The sequence below is a fragment of the Conger conger genome, chromosome 2 (assembly GCF_963514075.1).
Source record: "Conger conger chromosome 2, fConCon1.1, whole genome shotgun sequence".
Lineage (NCBI taxonomy): Eukaryota > Metazoa > Chordata > Actinopteri > Anguilliformes > Congridae > Conger > Conger conger.
Genome location: NC_083761.1, coordinates 6,741,779 through 6,756,778, shown reverse-complemented (window position 1 = coordinate 6,756,778; position 15,000 = coordinate 6,741,779). Strand labels below are relative to the sequence as shown.

The 15,000-nt window shown below is 49.4% G+C and overlaps 1 protein-coding gene across 2 annotated transcripts in view; it reads left to right on the top strand.

Moving 5' to 3' along the window:
• atl2 (atlastin GTPase 2) overlaps positions 1-15,000 on the top strand; it is a 41,715-nt gene that overhangs the window by 9,470 nt on the left and 17,245 nt on the right. For both annotated transcript variants that reach the window (XM_061230925.1, XM_061230927.1), the window contains exon 2: positions 5,832-6,127. In XM_061230925.1, coding sequence (XP_061086909.1) covers positions 5,832-6,127 — 296 coding nt within the window. The remainder of the gene's footprint in view (positions 1-5,831; positions 6,128-15,000) is intronic.

Here is a 15,000-nt window from a genome sequence, read left to right as displayed (position 1 = left end):
TGGCCCTTTGTGGGTCCCCGATTCCTCGGGTTTCAGGTGTTGGGTCACACACACACACACACACACACACACACACACACACACACACAACAAAGAGGAGTGGGGTTTAAAGTGAAGCTCTCATTCTCCCGGTCGATCAGGAGCTCGTCTGAAACGGGAAGGGGGGAATGGGAGCAGCGTTTGGTTGCAGCTTCTCAGGCTCTGATAAAGTTATCTCGTCAAGACGATCCCCTTGATGTTCCATGCTTCGTTACCGCGTTTCACAGCGGTGGGTTGTTTCCTGACACTCCGGAAAGAGTTTAAATGATGCCCTCTGTGTTTGGTGAGTTGGGCTGTAATAATAGTCAGTTGAGGTCGTAGCAGTAGCGGTGGTGGTGGTAATTTATTTGAGGGAAGTACCGCCAGTTTGTCTGAGCGATCGATAAACACACTTCCCCCCGCTGTGCATCCCGCGTGTTGTGTGGAGGGGTTGGAGAGCTGTGATTTTTAAAGTGGGTTTTAAAGGCTTTGGTTCTCCGTGCGCTTAATCAAACCCGCTAAGTCCGCCATTTACCCCAAGGTGAAGGCTCGATCCCGCCCCTGCGGGGGGACCGCCCCTGTGGGTCTGGGGCTTTTATGGGTAACATCGGCTTGTGTCCAAAAAACAGTTTCGGTGAAGAATCGATGGGGGAAGGCTTGGAAGGATGGAGGCGGCAGAAAAGCCACTGCTCTTTGGGAACAGCGGGGAGGGGTGTTTAGACCAACTTCTACTCCGCACCCTGCTGCTTCGTCCCAAACGTCTGAGTCGAAGGATCCAGATGACTCACCCCTTCAGTCCCCCCCCCCCAACCCCCCTTTACCTCCCTCTGCTCCTCCTCCTCTTCTAGGGCCGTTGCTGAAGGGGTTCCTGAAAACCCGGGCCGGAAACTGATACTGGAATCCGCAAGCGCGGCAGTGTCGTCCGCCGCCATTTTGGCTCCGACTCCATTTCGGCTCTGCCGCCCTGTATCGGTCGCATGGTGTGACTGTTTACTGGCCCTTCAGCTGATGCAGGAGTCTGCCGTGCCTGCCCAGCATGGCTGGACCGGGGCTGGCCCGCAGTTTTACTTCTTAAATGGATTTCCCAGTATCTCCTCATTAAGTATTTATAGAGCTTCAGGAGTCTGTGTGTGTGTGTGTGTGTGTGTGAGGGGAGACAGGCTTACAGGGCCTGCTTCCATTAGGGGCCCTGGGAGGGTTTTCGGTGCGCCCTGCCAAAGTGTATTAAGGTTACGTCCTGCGTGTTTGTCCCTCACCGGTCTGGACGGCAGTCCTTCAGTGACCGGGGTCGTCTGGACCGCGGTAAACAGTCTGCAGAGCGGAGGCTTCTGGGTTTTTATCGGGGCTGTGCTGTCGCTGTGCTCTCAGCAGTTCTGTGCGTTGGCGGTGTTTTCGCGCTGCTTGTTTGGGGACGGGGGGGCCACGTTTCCAGGGACTTTGCTGCGTGTTTTACACGGTGACTCGCCTGGGGTCACGCAGACCGGGGCCCCGCCAGCTGAATTTCTCCCTCTGGCATGATGATGATGATGATGATGATGATGATGATGATGGTGGGGGTGGGGGTGGTGGTGGTGGTGGTGACAGTGACGGGGGTGGAGGGGCTGAGTGACAGAAAAGGGGGGGGGGGGGGGGGGGTGACGGTCCCGGTAATGTCGGGACCTGTCGGGGGCAGTCGTGCCGGGGGGGGGTGTAATTCGGGACGGCTTCTCCTCGTTAGTCCCAGCGGTGCCGCCCTCTCTGGCTCGCCGGCTAATGAAGGAATTTGGACAGTCGGGCTGAGGGAAAGGGCATCCCGCGGTCCTGTTAGACAATGCCCCCCCCCCTCCCCTCCCTGGCACGGTGTCCTCGCCTCACTCCCCCGCCCGGCTGCGTGCGTCCTTGTCCGTGCCCTTGCGAAACGCGGCCTGCTGAGGCGCGGCCCGGCCCAGCCGCGGGGCGCCGCAGCGGTCAGGGAGCCGGGCTTAACTCAAAAGGTTGCGGGTTCACGTCTCGTACGGGGCACTGCTGCCGTGTCCTCGCGCAAGGCGCTTTAACGCGGGTCCTATCGGTAAATATCCAGATCGGTTTGTTGCACCGGATTGGGAGCGTCTGTTGAATGCCAAAATGTGGAATTGTGCTCCCAGATATGCAATTGTAAGCCGGTCACTTTATTTCTGGTCTTAAAAATCCAGCTGAATTGCTGAACTGCGACCACACGTCTTGTGATTTAGAAAGAAATGCGTTTGTACTATCGTAATCAAAACCACGATTAGCTAAACGTTGGGTGAAATGTTTGTCTAATGGAACTCTCAAGAGCGGAACTGGTGGAGAAATCTGGCCTCATTTCCCTCCCCGGACACTGGACTTTAGACATTTCGGGTTAGAGTGGAAAAAGAATATACCAGGACAAAGGTTTTGGTTAGACAATGCAAAACATTTTTAGGCTTTTCTAAGGTAGTCATCATGACTGACACAACCTCTTAATGTGGTTTGATATCCGATGTGTAATATGTCAGGCTGAACCTCAGTCTGACACGTTTAATATAGTAAGGGAATGTGCTGACCTTAATTGCTGTAGCTTCATCGGTCATTCAGGAGAAAGTAGTGCACTTTAAAAAAAAAAAATCCTTTCCAACATGGAAACGAATCGCACTGTCTATATATGATGACTGTGATTGACAGCTCTGGATCTGACCGGAGGCCCTAATGGGGCCCTGGTGAGGTGTGGTTGTGGGGGGACCGGACCTGAGGTTAGCTTCGGTGTTGCTAACATTCTTCCCATTGCTAGCATTCCAATGGGCAGACCGCCGTTATTCAGCTGTGCAGAGATGGATGTGTGAAGATGCTTTCATTAGCATTTGCTTCGTTCAGCGGATGGGCATTGTGGAAAGCGGGTATTTAATGTAGTCCTCCCCGAAGCCGGTTAAGAGACTTGTTTGTTCTGCTGCGGTGCAGTTATCCACTTAGCTGTCTCTTAATGTTGGTAAAAAAATAAAATGAATCATGCTATACTTTCCATTTTCCGGTGATATGAATGTATTTGTACAGTCTCTCGTCTCTTACTCAAGTCTGAATGCACTTTTTTTTCCCTCTGCGCTGCTGTGGAGTTGTAGTCTTTTGAAAGTGGGAGTAAAGGACATTCAAACGAGTCTTGTTTTTGCCGTGGTTATGCAACCGGCTGTGTAGCTGTTGCAGTCTTGGAGAGCCGTTTGTGTTTGTGCGTGCGTGTGTGTGTGTGTGTTCCTGTTTGTGTGTGTGGTGGGGCCTCTGTATCTGAGGGATGTGGTTACCCTGTGACTCATATTTCTCTAGCCCCTGTGTGTGTCAACTAGAGCTGGAGGTCTTGGTTATGTCATCAGCCGATGCATGAAGACATTTTACGCTGACGGCACGTGGCCGCAAGAAATGGCTGAGCGGACCATGAAAAATGCATGTCCCGTTTTCACGTCCCAACGTTTTTAATCGATCGCATCGACCGATTCTTTACCTAATCAACTTCGGCTTCCTTAATGCGCCGTATGGCGTGCGGTTCCTTTGGACAGAGGTCACGGTTTTTAATTAAATTACCAGCGTGCGGTCTATACTGCGGGCAGAGCGGACACCTGATCGCAGACGGAGAGTCGTCTGTGGAAACTGAAAGTGAAGCTCTGAAATGGAGCGATCGAGGATGGGGTGGGCGACTGGAAACGAGCCAAACCTGCGCTGCGTTAAAATAGTCGTACCACAGTGGTATTACTTTAACACATTCATCACGACCACAATTTATCCATAATTTATATTGGATCTCTGAAATAAAAAAAGTTCGAGTTTCATTTTAATTAAATGTAAAGTGTTTTTTTTATATAAGTTTTATATAAGTGAAACCAATTATAGTGCAACTAACACCTTTATAACAACCGTAATTGATATATTGGATAACTTAACATAGCTACAAAAACGGGCCAGCGATGCTGGCCTTTTCCCCACCACCTGGAGGGCCGCAGTGTCTGCTGGTTTTTGGTGTGTTTCAGCACGAGAGCTACATTTCCCAAGCCTTGTTCTCAGTGCCTTTACTTGGCTGCTGATTGAAAGGAAACCACAAATACCGGCGACCCTCCGGCCCTCCAGGACTGGAGTTTGACACCCCTGCACTACGCTGTGCTGAAAGATTTGTGATGAGGTCTAGCTTTGTGCCGAGCCTCAGGCTCATTACAGTCCCATATCCAGGTCCGCTATCTTTAAGCACTTTCCAACCCCTTAAATGTTCCTTCTGGAAGGTAGACGTAGAAGTTATGAACTCCCGATCTTTCCTCTGATCAAGGAAACGTCAGCGCCTGGTTTTGTGGAAGTATTTTGTCGGAAAGCCTGCCGTATTACATTCACATTTACATTTTAGTCATTTGGCAGACGCTTTTAATCCAAAGCGATTTACAAGTGCATAGGTTCTTCCACAAGTCAAAGCATCACATCCATAACTAGGAAAATACATAGGAAGTGCTGTTCTAAACATAGTCATCATAAGTGCAATTTTCTTTTCTTTTTTTTGGGGGGGGGGGTTAGACAAGAGGGATAGGGATATCAGAAAGGGGGGCGGGGGAAATCAGGAGGGAGGACTCAGGTAGAGTTTGAACAGGTGTGTTTTTAGTCTCCGTCGAAATACGGGGAGGGATTCTGCGGTCCTGACAGTGGTAGGCAAGTCATTCCACCACTGAGGAACCAGAACGGAAAACGGGCGTGAACGCGCAGCTCGACCGCCAGATTCTCGTAGTGAGGGAACCATAAGGCGACCAGAGCTGGCAGACCGGAGTGGTCTAGCTGGGGAGTAGGGAGCGATCAAGGATTGTATGTAAGGTGGGGCAGTTCCCTTAGCAACCTGAAATGCCAACACTAGGGCCTTGAATCAGCGTATAAATTATCGACCTGTTGGTCCACCTCTTCCCGTCTGCCACGCCTGTAACCGACGTGTCTTTGAACTGACAGTTGAAGTTGGAAGGGCATTCCATTTGACTAATTCACAGTTTCCTGATTTATTAGTCTTCATTCCTTTTTCGTGCCTCTTTCTAGCCTCTCCTGATGGGTGGAGCTGGGAGGAGGAAAAAAAAGGAGAAGAATTAGCGATTGGAATGAGCCCCTGGTCTTGAAACCCCCCCAGTGTTTCTGCCTCCAATGTCTGGAATAATTACATTACATTAATGGCATTTGGCAGGCGCTCTTATGCAGAGCGACGTACAACAAAGTGCAAAGTGCATACCCGTTACATTAACATATCAGTGCATACCCATAATATTAATATATCGGTGCATACCCATAACATTGATACATCAGCGCATACCCATAACACTGATACATCAGCGCATACCCATAACATTGATACATCAGCGCATACCCATAACACTGATACATCAGCGCATACCCATAACACTGATACATCAGCGCATACCCATAACACTGATACATCAGCGCATACCCATAACACTGATACATCAGCGCATACCCATAACACTGATGCATCAGCGCATACCCATAACACTGATGCATCAGCGCATACCCATAACACTGATACATCAGCGCATACCCATAACACTGATACATCAGCGCATACCCATAACATTGATACATCAGCGCATACCCGTAACATTGATACATCAGCGCATACCCATTACATTAATATATCAGCGCATACCCATAACACTGATACATCAGCGCATACCCGTTACATTAATATATCAGCGCATACCCATTACAGTGATGTATCAGTGCATACCCGTTACAGTGATATCATTGAATGTATAATATCTGATAAGTATGTGGTCAGTTTGGGGTTAAAACGCGCCCCCCTCTGCGCCCTGCGGCAGGTTGGCGCGGCGGCGGCGTGGAGCCCGTGGCCATGCTGGACTCGGACACGGCGCCCCCCGGTGGCCCGGAGGCCGAGGACCCGGAGGAGCCCTGGGACGTGGCGGCCCGGCCCATCCAGATCGTCCTGGCGGACGAGGACGAGCACGACTTCGAGCTGGACGAGCGGGCGCTGGAGCAGATCCTGCTGCAGGAGCACGTCCGCGACCTCAACGTGGTGGTGGTGTCCGTCGCCGGGGCCTTCCGCAAGGGCAAGTCCTTCCTGCTGGACTTCATGCTGCGCTACATGTACAACAAGGTGAGGACCTGGCCATACCATGGGCTGAACTTCAAGATTTATCATTTAAACCTTAAAAAAACAAGCTAAGACCCTGGTCTATGAGCAATCCAATTTGCTAAACCTCCAGATTTATCATTTAAACCTCATACAACAAGGTGAGAACCTGGCCTGCTGGCCATACCATGGGCTAAACCTCAAGATTCACCATTTAAACCAGTGTTTCCCAACTCCAGTCCTCGGGACCTGCATGCCAGAAGGTTTTTGTTGTAACCAGTAAGTCACACACCTGATTGAACCAATCAAACCACAAAAATGCCCTTGATTAGTTAAATCAGGTGTGTGAGCTACTGGTTACAACAAAAACCTTCTGGCAAGTGGGTCCCGAGGACTGGAGTTGGGAAACACTGATTTAAACCTTAAACGACAAGCTAAGACCCTGGCCTACGAGCAATCCAATTTGCTGAACCTCCAGATTTATCATTTAAACCTCATACAACAATGTGAGAACCTGGCCTGCTGGCAAATACCATGGGCAGAACTTCAAGATTTATCATTTAAACATTAAACAACAAGGTGAGAAGCCCCAACCTACAGGCAATACAATGGTGTGAACTGCTAAATTTACGACTTGAACAACAAGGTGACGCCCTGGCCTACTGGCAATCCAATGGGCTAAACCTCCTGGTTTATCATTTAAACCATAAACAACAAGGTGAGACCCAGGATTGCTAACAGTCTTAATCGGCTAAACCGTGAGATTTATCTACAACAAGGTGAAATGCCCAGATCACCCCAAGCATCCCCTGGGTTAACTGCGATGTGTATCGCTTGTAGCAGGGGTGCCCGATTTTGTGACAAGGAGGGGGTCCAGTGTCGGGTCGACCAGTACAAATCGCGTGCATGTGAAGATAATCCCGTCTGTGCGTTTGACACATTACAGGCAACCTTCCAATATAGGCCTACAATGAATCTTAATGTCCAACAAACCTGCAAAAAAAAAATGCAGTCGACTGACAACAAACCCTCTCTCTGCCTCCCTTCCCACAATGCCCATCCATTTTTGATTCTGGAATGTTCCGCTGTCTCCATTGCATCACATCGGCTTGAAACAAAAAAAAAAAAAACACCTTTTGTCGATGTCCAAAATGGCCGAGTTCCTGCACATTCTCCATTTTCAGAAACGCTGTCCTCGTTTTGTTTTTTTTTTAATGTCATTTGCACTCTCTAAATCTGGCTCTCGAAACCCGGTTTCGTTTCAGGCATGAGTTCCCCCGGGGGGTGTAATAACAGGGCTGTGATGCATGTTGGCATGACCCCCCCCCCCCCCCCCACTCTGTTTGGGCCGGGTCAGTCCTGTCGCCGCTCCTGCGGCAGATGGTCTTATGTAGCCGATATTGGGTCTGAGCACCGCGAGGCCTGTGGACCGGCAGGTGGGGCCGCCGTGTCCAAAGCCTGGCTCTGTTCGCATCCGTCTGCAGATAAACACCTTTCGCTTCGTGGCACGAAAACGCGCGACGCGGTTTCCTGCGAATTCGTGCCGGGTGGTTTTTTCTTTTCCTGCGAACTACGGAGGCGTGCCAACGTGACAAAATGCACGCTGAATGCAATCTTGGAATGGCTCTTGTGCAATATAAAACCACAAAATGGCTGTTTAACCCCTTCGGTCCCGAGCCCAATATGAAGCGGATCCACCAACATCTCGAGGGGGGTTCTTCATTTGGAAATTGAGAGAGTTGAGAATTTAGTAGGATTTCAATAGGGGCTCCCAACAATAGTTCAGCAGTCTTTTTGATCGGTTGAAGAGTACCGTATGGGACTCTCGGGACTGAAAGGGTCAATACATGCCCGGGAGAAAATACTGCAGGTGTGTGTGTGTCATCCAAAATGGAGGAGAGAAGGCCTGTTGTGTCATGAAGCAGGTTTACCGATTTGGCTGCATAAATTTGGGTGAAATTGAGTAATACCCTCCCGCTTCTGGAAGGAAGTAGTCGTAGTATCAATCTTAACCCTTTCAGTCCCAACCGTAACTACTGTAGGATCCCAAGAGTGCCGTCTGGCAATGGTAATGCTGCTTCATGATCCAAAAGGCCCTATTCTCCGTCATTTTGAAAGGTACACACCTGCAGTGTTTCTCCCGAGCTGCAAATATTTACCCTTTCAGAACCCGAAAGTGACATACGGCACTCTCGACCTTATACCATTTCAACCAATCAAAATGACTGCTATGCTATTGTTTTGAGCCCCCTATTGAAACCCTACTACATCCTCAACTTTCTCCGTTTTCTCGACCAAAGTTCTCTCGACGCTTGGGCGGAGCCACTTTGTATTGTTCTGAAAGGTTTAACGTTGAGGCCTTGTGAGTTTGGAAACGGGTGACCTGGCCGGACATGACCATGGGACCACCCTGAGCCTGGAGTTCTCCGTTTAAAAACAGACGTGCAGCCCGTTTCTCGTTATAGGTCAACTAGCTTGGGAAGCGCTATTTTTGCCCTGGTGCTAATGCTGTGAAATGAACTGAGATTGACTTTTTTGGATCGCTGTGGTGGCCCCTGCTGCTTTTTTTATCTATCCCGACGCTTCTGCGTGACGAGGTGTTGAGGTGAGAAGTTCTGACGGAAGATGGTTTTGTTTAGATTTGGGGCTCGCGTTCCGGGGAAGTCAATGAGGCTCGACCGACAGCCTGGCTGTGACCTTCCCTGTTGAAGCGCCTCCAAAACATGCTAAAGACATGCTAACATGCTTATGGCCTACGCATAGCTCATAGAATGCTAAAGACATGCTAACATGCTAAAGATGTGCTCATAGAATGCTAAAGACATGCTAACATGCTAAAGACATGCTCATAGCTCATAGAATGCTTAAGGCATGCTAACATGCTAAAGACATGCTCATAGCTCATAGGATGCTTAAGACATGCTAACATGTTAAAGACATGCTGAGACTCTAAAGCTGTGCCATCATGCAAAAGTTGCACCAATCTATACTATAAATCTATCTATGTACTATAAATCAACTGTGTACCGAGTCCTCAAAGACGATTCATCCGGTTTTTCTGGTAAATGCTTTTAAAATGTAGCTCTTGTGTACAACATTGAGTTTAGCATGGAAACTTTGTATTTACTTTCTGTTAAAGGATAAATATAATGCTCTAAAAGCAAATGGGATACTCTGTCCATCCATCCATTATTTAACACACTTATTCTTGGTCTGTGTCACTGGGGGGTGGGAGCCTATCCCAACATGCTTTGCATGAGGGGCAGGAAACGACCAGGTCGCCAATCCATCACAGGACCCTCACTCCCATTATCACACACACACACACACACACCCGAGGGCAATTTATAGCGCATGTCTTTGGACTGCGGGAGGAAACCAGAGTACCCAGAGGAAACCCACGCATGCACAGGGAGAACGCGCTAAACTCCGCGCAGAAACGCCCTCACCTTGACCTTTTTGATGCGAGGCCGCCGTGCCATCAGTTGCTCTAATATCGAAAAGGGAAATGGGTGTCAGAAGCGCCCTCTGAGCGACGAATCGTCTGCTGGCGATGGTGTGAGAAGCCAGATCCGACTCAAATTGGCTGCAAATTGCAAACGCTTTCATTTTAGCATCAGGAGACATTTTGTGTTGAAGCGAGAGGCTCGAATGTCTTGCTGCAGAACTGGGGAGCTCGGCAGTTTTCAATTTTCAATCTTCTGTTTTTTGATTCCCACTCGCTGGATTGGACTTGGGCTCACTTCTGCATCATGGGAATGTACACTCAGTGAGCACTTTATTAGGTATTTATTGGACTTTTTATTTACACTTCTTGGCCTTCTGCTGCTGCAGCCTATCCACTTGCCGGTTTGACCAAAGTCTCTGATCACATTTCTTCCCCATTGTGACATTATTTTATTTTATTTTTATAAGATATTTTTTAGGCCTTTTTCAGCTTTATTGGACAGTATAGTATAGAGAGACTGGAAGAATGGGAGCGAGAGAGAGGGGAAGACATGCAACAAATGTCTGACGTCGCGGCTCGCAATGAGCATGCGGTCAGTGCTCTACAGGCTGCGCCACAGAGACACCCCCCCCCTCCCCCATTCTGACATTTAGTCTGAAAAATAGCTGAACCTCCTGACCACTTCTGCATGCTTTTATGGCCTTAGTTGCTGCCACATGATTGGCTGATCTTTAAATATTTGCCCAGACAAGCTGGTGTACAGGTCTACCTACTCAAGTGGTCGCCGAGAGCATAGTTATACAGTCGTAGTTATGTGGTTATGAACTGATACTTTATCATGGCAACATACTAATAAATATGTTGGTGTGTCTGATGCTTCCCCGTTATGCTAACATGCAATAAATGTGTAGTTATGTGGTAATAAACTGATACCATGTATTACCATGACATAGATGCAATTAATATGTAATTGTGTGGTATTAAACGGATACTTCTTTATGGTGGTAAAGCGGTGTAATAAATACGTAGAAATGTGGTAAACGGGTACTCTGACTACGCTGCCACTCCGCTGGAAAACGAGGAAGCGATTTTTTAAAAAGCTTCTTTGCAGCGTTCGTGTAACACGAGTTAACTGGAGCGTGGACGACCGAAGCAGGCTCTGGATGACTGAGTATCGGAGCTCGTGGATGAATGAGTATTAGAGGACTCGATACGACTGCGTTCTGTGGAAGCGCGCTCTCTGGGTTTTTATGCCTCGGCGTTTGTGATTCCGGGAGTGTGTTCGCGTTTCCTCGCCGCGCCCGGCGCTGGCCGTAGCCGCAGATCTGACGGACGCTCGTGTTCGTGTCGAATTCGAGGAGCGGACGGGCGTCTCGTAGCTATCTCTGCATTTAATTTGATCCGTCTTGCTGTGGGATGTCTCTTCCCCCCCCCCCCCTTTCTTGTGCCCTTAACTTGTGCTGTTCACCTGTCGGAGAAGGATCCGGAACTGTTTAAAAATGAATGTGAGCGACTCTGTATGCTCCTCGGCAACCGGAGCGGTTGTAGAATACCTTGAGTTGTGTCAGGCGGTAGTTCTCCGTTTTTTTGCCGAAGGGGAAAATTGCTTTCTGTACCTTTTTGAATGTAGTGTTGGGTTTTCATTGCATGACCTCTGTCCCAGGAGTTCTCACTAACCATCTCCCCAGTCTCCAGGCTTTATCATGACCACGGCTGTGCCGCCCTGTTCCTGGAGATCTACCGTCCTGTAGGTGTTCACTCCAACCCAAACAATGTACCCCTCACTCAACAGCTAGAGCAGGGCTGCCCAACCCTGTCCCTGGAGATTTACCATCCTGTAGGTGTTCACTCCAGCCCAAACAATGTGCCCCTCATTCAACAGCTAGAGCAGAGCTGCCCAACCCTGTTCCTGGAGATCTGCCATCCTGTAGGTGTTCACTCCAGCCCAAACAATGTACACCTCATTCAACAGCTAGAGCAGAGCTGCCCAACCCTGCTCCTGGAGATCTGCCATCCTGTAGGTGTTCACTCCAGCCCAAACAATGTACCCCTCATTCAACAGCTAGAGCAGGGCTGCCCAACCCTGTCCCTGGAGATTTACCATCCTGTAGGTGTTCACTCCAGCCCAAACAATGTACCCCTCATTCAACAGCTAGAGCAGGGCTGCCCAACCCTGTCCCTGGAGATTTACCATCCTGTAGGTGTTCACTCCAGCCCAAACAATGTACCCCTCATTCAACAGCTAGAGCAGGGCTGCCCAACCCTGTCCCTGGAGATTTACCATCCTGTAGGTGTTCACTCCAGCCCAAACAATGTACCCCTCATTCAACAGCTAGAGCAGGGCTGCCCCACCCTGTTCCTGGAGATCTACCATCCTGTAGGTGTTCACTCCAGCCCAAACAATGTACCCCTCATTCAACAGCTAGAGCAGGGCTGCCCAACCCTGTGTCTGGAGATCTACCATCCTGTCGATGTTCACTCCAGCCCAAACAATGTACCCCTGGTTCTACTCATTACCTGCCCCTCCAGATCTCTAGCTCATGGGTGCCCTGCGAGGGCAGGTCCATTTCAGGATTTTGGGGCAACTTCTGCCCTTTAATTATTCAGTTAACTCGCCCGTATCTGACATTTGATTTGACTGCAAGTGTGCCCTGAAGATTCTGCGTTTTTCAAGTGCAGGAGTAAGGCACAGGATGTCTGCATAGTTTATAGAGCTGTCGGAAATCTCCTCCAAACTGGTAACCGATTGGTACGAAAACCCAGCATGCAGACAGACCGGCCCTCCAGGACTGGAGTTGTGCACCCCTGCACTAGCTGTTGAATGAGGTGTGCTTGAGTAGGGTTGGAGTGAAAACCTACAGGATGGTAGATCTCCAGCAGCAGGGTTGGGCAGCCCTGCACTAGCCGATGATTGAGTTGTGCTTGGTTAGGTTTGGAGTGAAAACCTACAGGACGTGTCGATCTCCAGGCCCAGTACTGTGCAGAGGTACACCAGTGACCTCAAATGTCTACCAGGGTAGCAGGACCCCCCCCTGAGTGAGGCCCGGCTGTTCCCCTTTAGAGCTCTACGGGACTCCTGTGATTAATCGCCTCTTCCCAAACCTGCGCAAACCTATGAACTACTTCTGGGCTTGAGGGGTGCTCCTGCTGCACCTTCTCTGTACCTGTGCCTTTGTTTTTGTAAAAATAAGCAATTGGAAACAGCCCTGTGATGGCATCTCTAAGGCTCCTGGTGGTTAAACAAGCAAACAGACCAGCAGGCTGCCTTGGTCTAAGTCTGAAGGCACAAACTCATTCCAGATTTCGGCTCGAGTTGATTGTGTCCCTGGCCCCTTTCAAAGACGATGTGGGTTTAACCAATCACCCGAGGTGAGGACACCTCCATGTGACCTGTGTGTAACCAATCATCCAGCTGCTGACCCCACATGTGACCCGGCTTTGGCCAATCATCCGACTGCTTTGCCCCCACATGTGACCTGGGTGCCCACTGCCCTTATGAGTGAAGAAGCACCCAACTTCGTGTGTGTGTGTGTGTGTGTGTGTGTGTGTGTGTGTGTGTGTGTGAAGACGCAGACATGGATATATAGGTTTGGCTTTCAGAATGTAGAGACTAACTCCGTTGTGCGTTTTCCCCAGAACACCTGCATTTAAAAGCAGGTAAACTCGCAAAAGGGGGGGGAAGTCCCTGATGTCTCATTACCTTTACACTCGCACATTTATCCAACCGGAACCGCGCTCCGCTGCCCAGCAGGGAATTTTCGCGGAAATCTGAACTTGGGAACGCGAGAGATTCCCCCGCGGCCGAAAAACAGTGCAAACGCTAAAACTAAATTTATACAAAACCGTGAAGGAAGCGCTCCCTTTCACTGGTGTAATGGGGGGGAAAAAAAAATATTCCGCCCCGATGCGAAAACAGAGAAGCATTTGTCACACCTGGTTCTGAAACCACAGCGAGCAAAGCTGCAGAAGACTAGGCCACAGTTTATTTTATGTCTTTATTTAATATATTTTTTAAACGAGCGGATGGTCTTAGTGCCACCCTGGGACATTACAGGCTAGCAGCAGGTAGCGGAACCGCAGTGCTATTCTCTGCCCTCACCACCTGTTAGCATTTTAGGTGCCAGCAGTTCAGTGCAGTGGCCTTGGGAGATGGAGTCATTTTTACATTAGCTTGGCAAAGTACCGACTGGATCTGAAGGCGTGCAAGCATTGCTGAGAAAACGGTAAACGGTTGGCATTTATATAGAGCCTTTTATCCACGGCGCTGTACAATTGATGCTTCTCATTCACCCATTCATACACACACTCGCACACCAATGGCTGCCATGCAAGGTACCAACCAGCTCTTCAGGAGCATTTGGGGGTTAGGTGTCTTGCTCAGGGACACTTTGACACACCTAGGGAGGGATCGAACCGGCAACCCTCCGACTGCCAGACGACTGCTCTTACTGCCTTGTCGCCCTCACCTACTGTACAGCCCAACCCCGTTCCTGGCAATCTACCGTCCTGTAGGTTTTCACTCCAGCCCTAACAAAGCACGCCTTGCTCAACAGCTGGAGCAGGGCTGCCCCAACCCTCTTCCTGGAGACCTAATTTGGCATTTTCTGATTCTATTCATTGGCAGCCCAACGAGATCTCTAGCTGTTGAAAGAGGTGCGCTTCGTTGGGGTTGGGCGGCTCTGCCCTACTGGGTCTTGTCTTGTTAGCATAGCTAAATGCCTACTGGCCTCCTACTGTGTTCGCATAGCTAAGTATCTGGTGAGTATGATAATTTGCTAGCGCAGCTACTTGCCTTCTGAGTCTGGTGGTTTGTCCCCTCTTGTTGAAATGAATATAAATGGCATGCTTATTTATTTTTCTCCCAGGTGGGTGGCTGCTTGTAAGAAATATTTTTGGGAAGCCTTGCTGCTGCGAAGAATTAGATTTGCTCGGTGTGAAAATCCCGGCTCCCTTCACTGACACAATTAGCCGACAAGGTTGAAGACTGGATGCGTTTATACTTTAGCTGCTGCCATTGTTGAGGCACTGAGCGGCAAGTAGTTCAGGTTTACTTTCCGTTTTGTGCTGTTCGATTAGTCGTTCAAAAACAAAAACCTTGACTGAAGTAGAAATGTGCAAACCGCTGTCCTGATACTGACAGGCCGGGACGGGAATGTGTGGAAGGATTATTTGTCTAGTTTCCTCCGGATTCCTCCCTGGTTTTGTATGTTGGAGGCACCTCCCGAGTTTCCCCCAAAACCTGACACTCGTCAATCATGGCCTACGGGTGCGTTTAAAAATTCAAGTTTTTTTATTTTTTTATTTATTTTTTGGCCCTGGGTTGTAGTATGTGCCCTTTGTGGCCTTCACACACGCAACACGGTTCAGTGAATTCCGTTTCCTGTTGGGGCGCCCGTTTGGAATCGGGACTTGAGTGTGCTAATCGATCCTCACGGCTGTGTGGGTACCT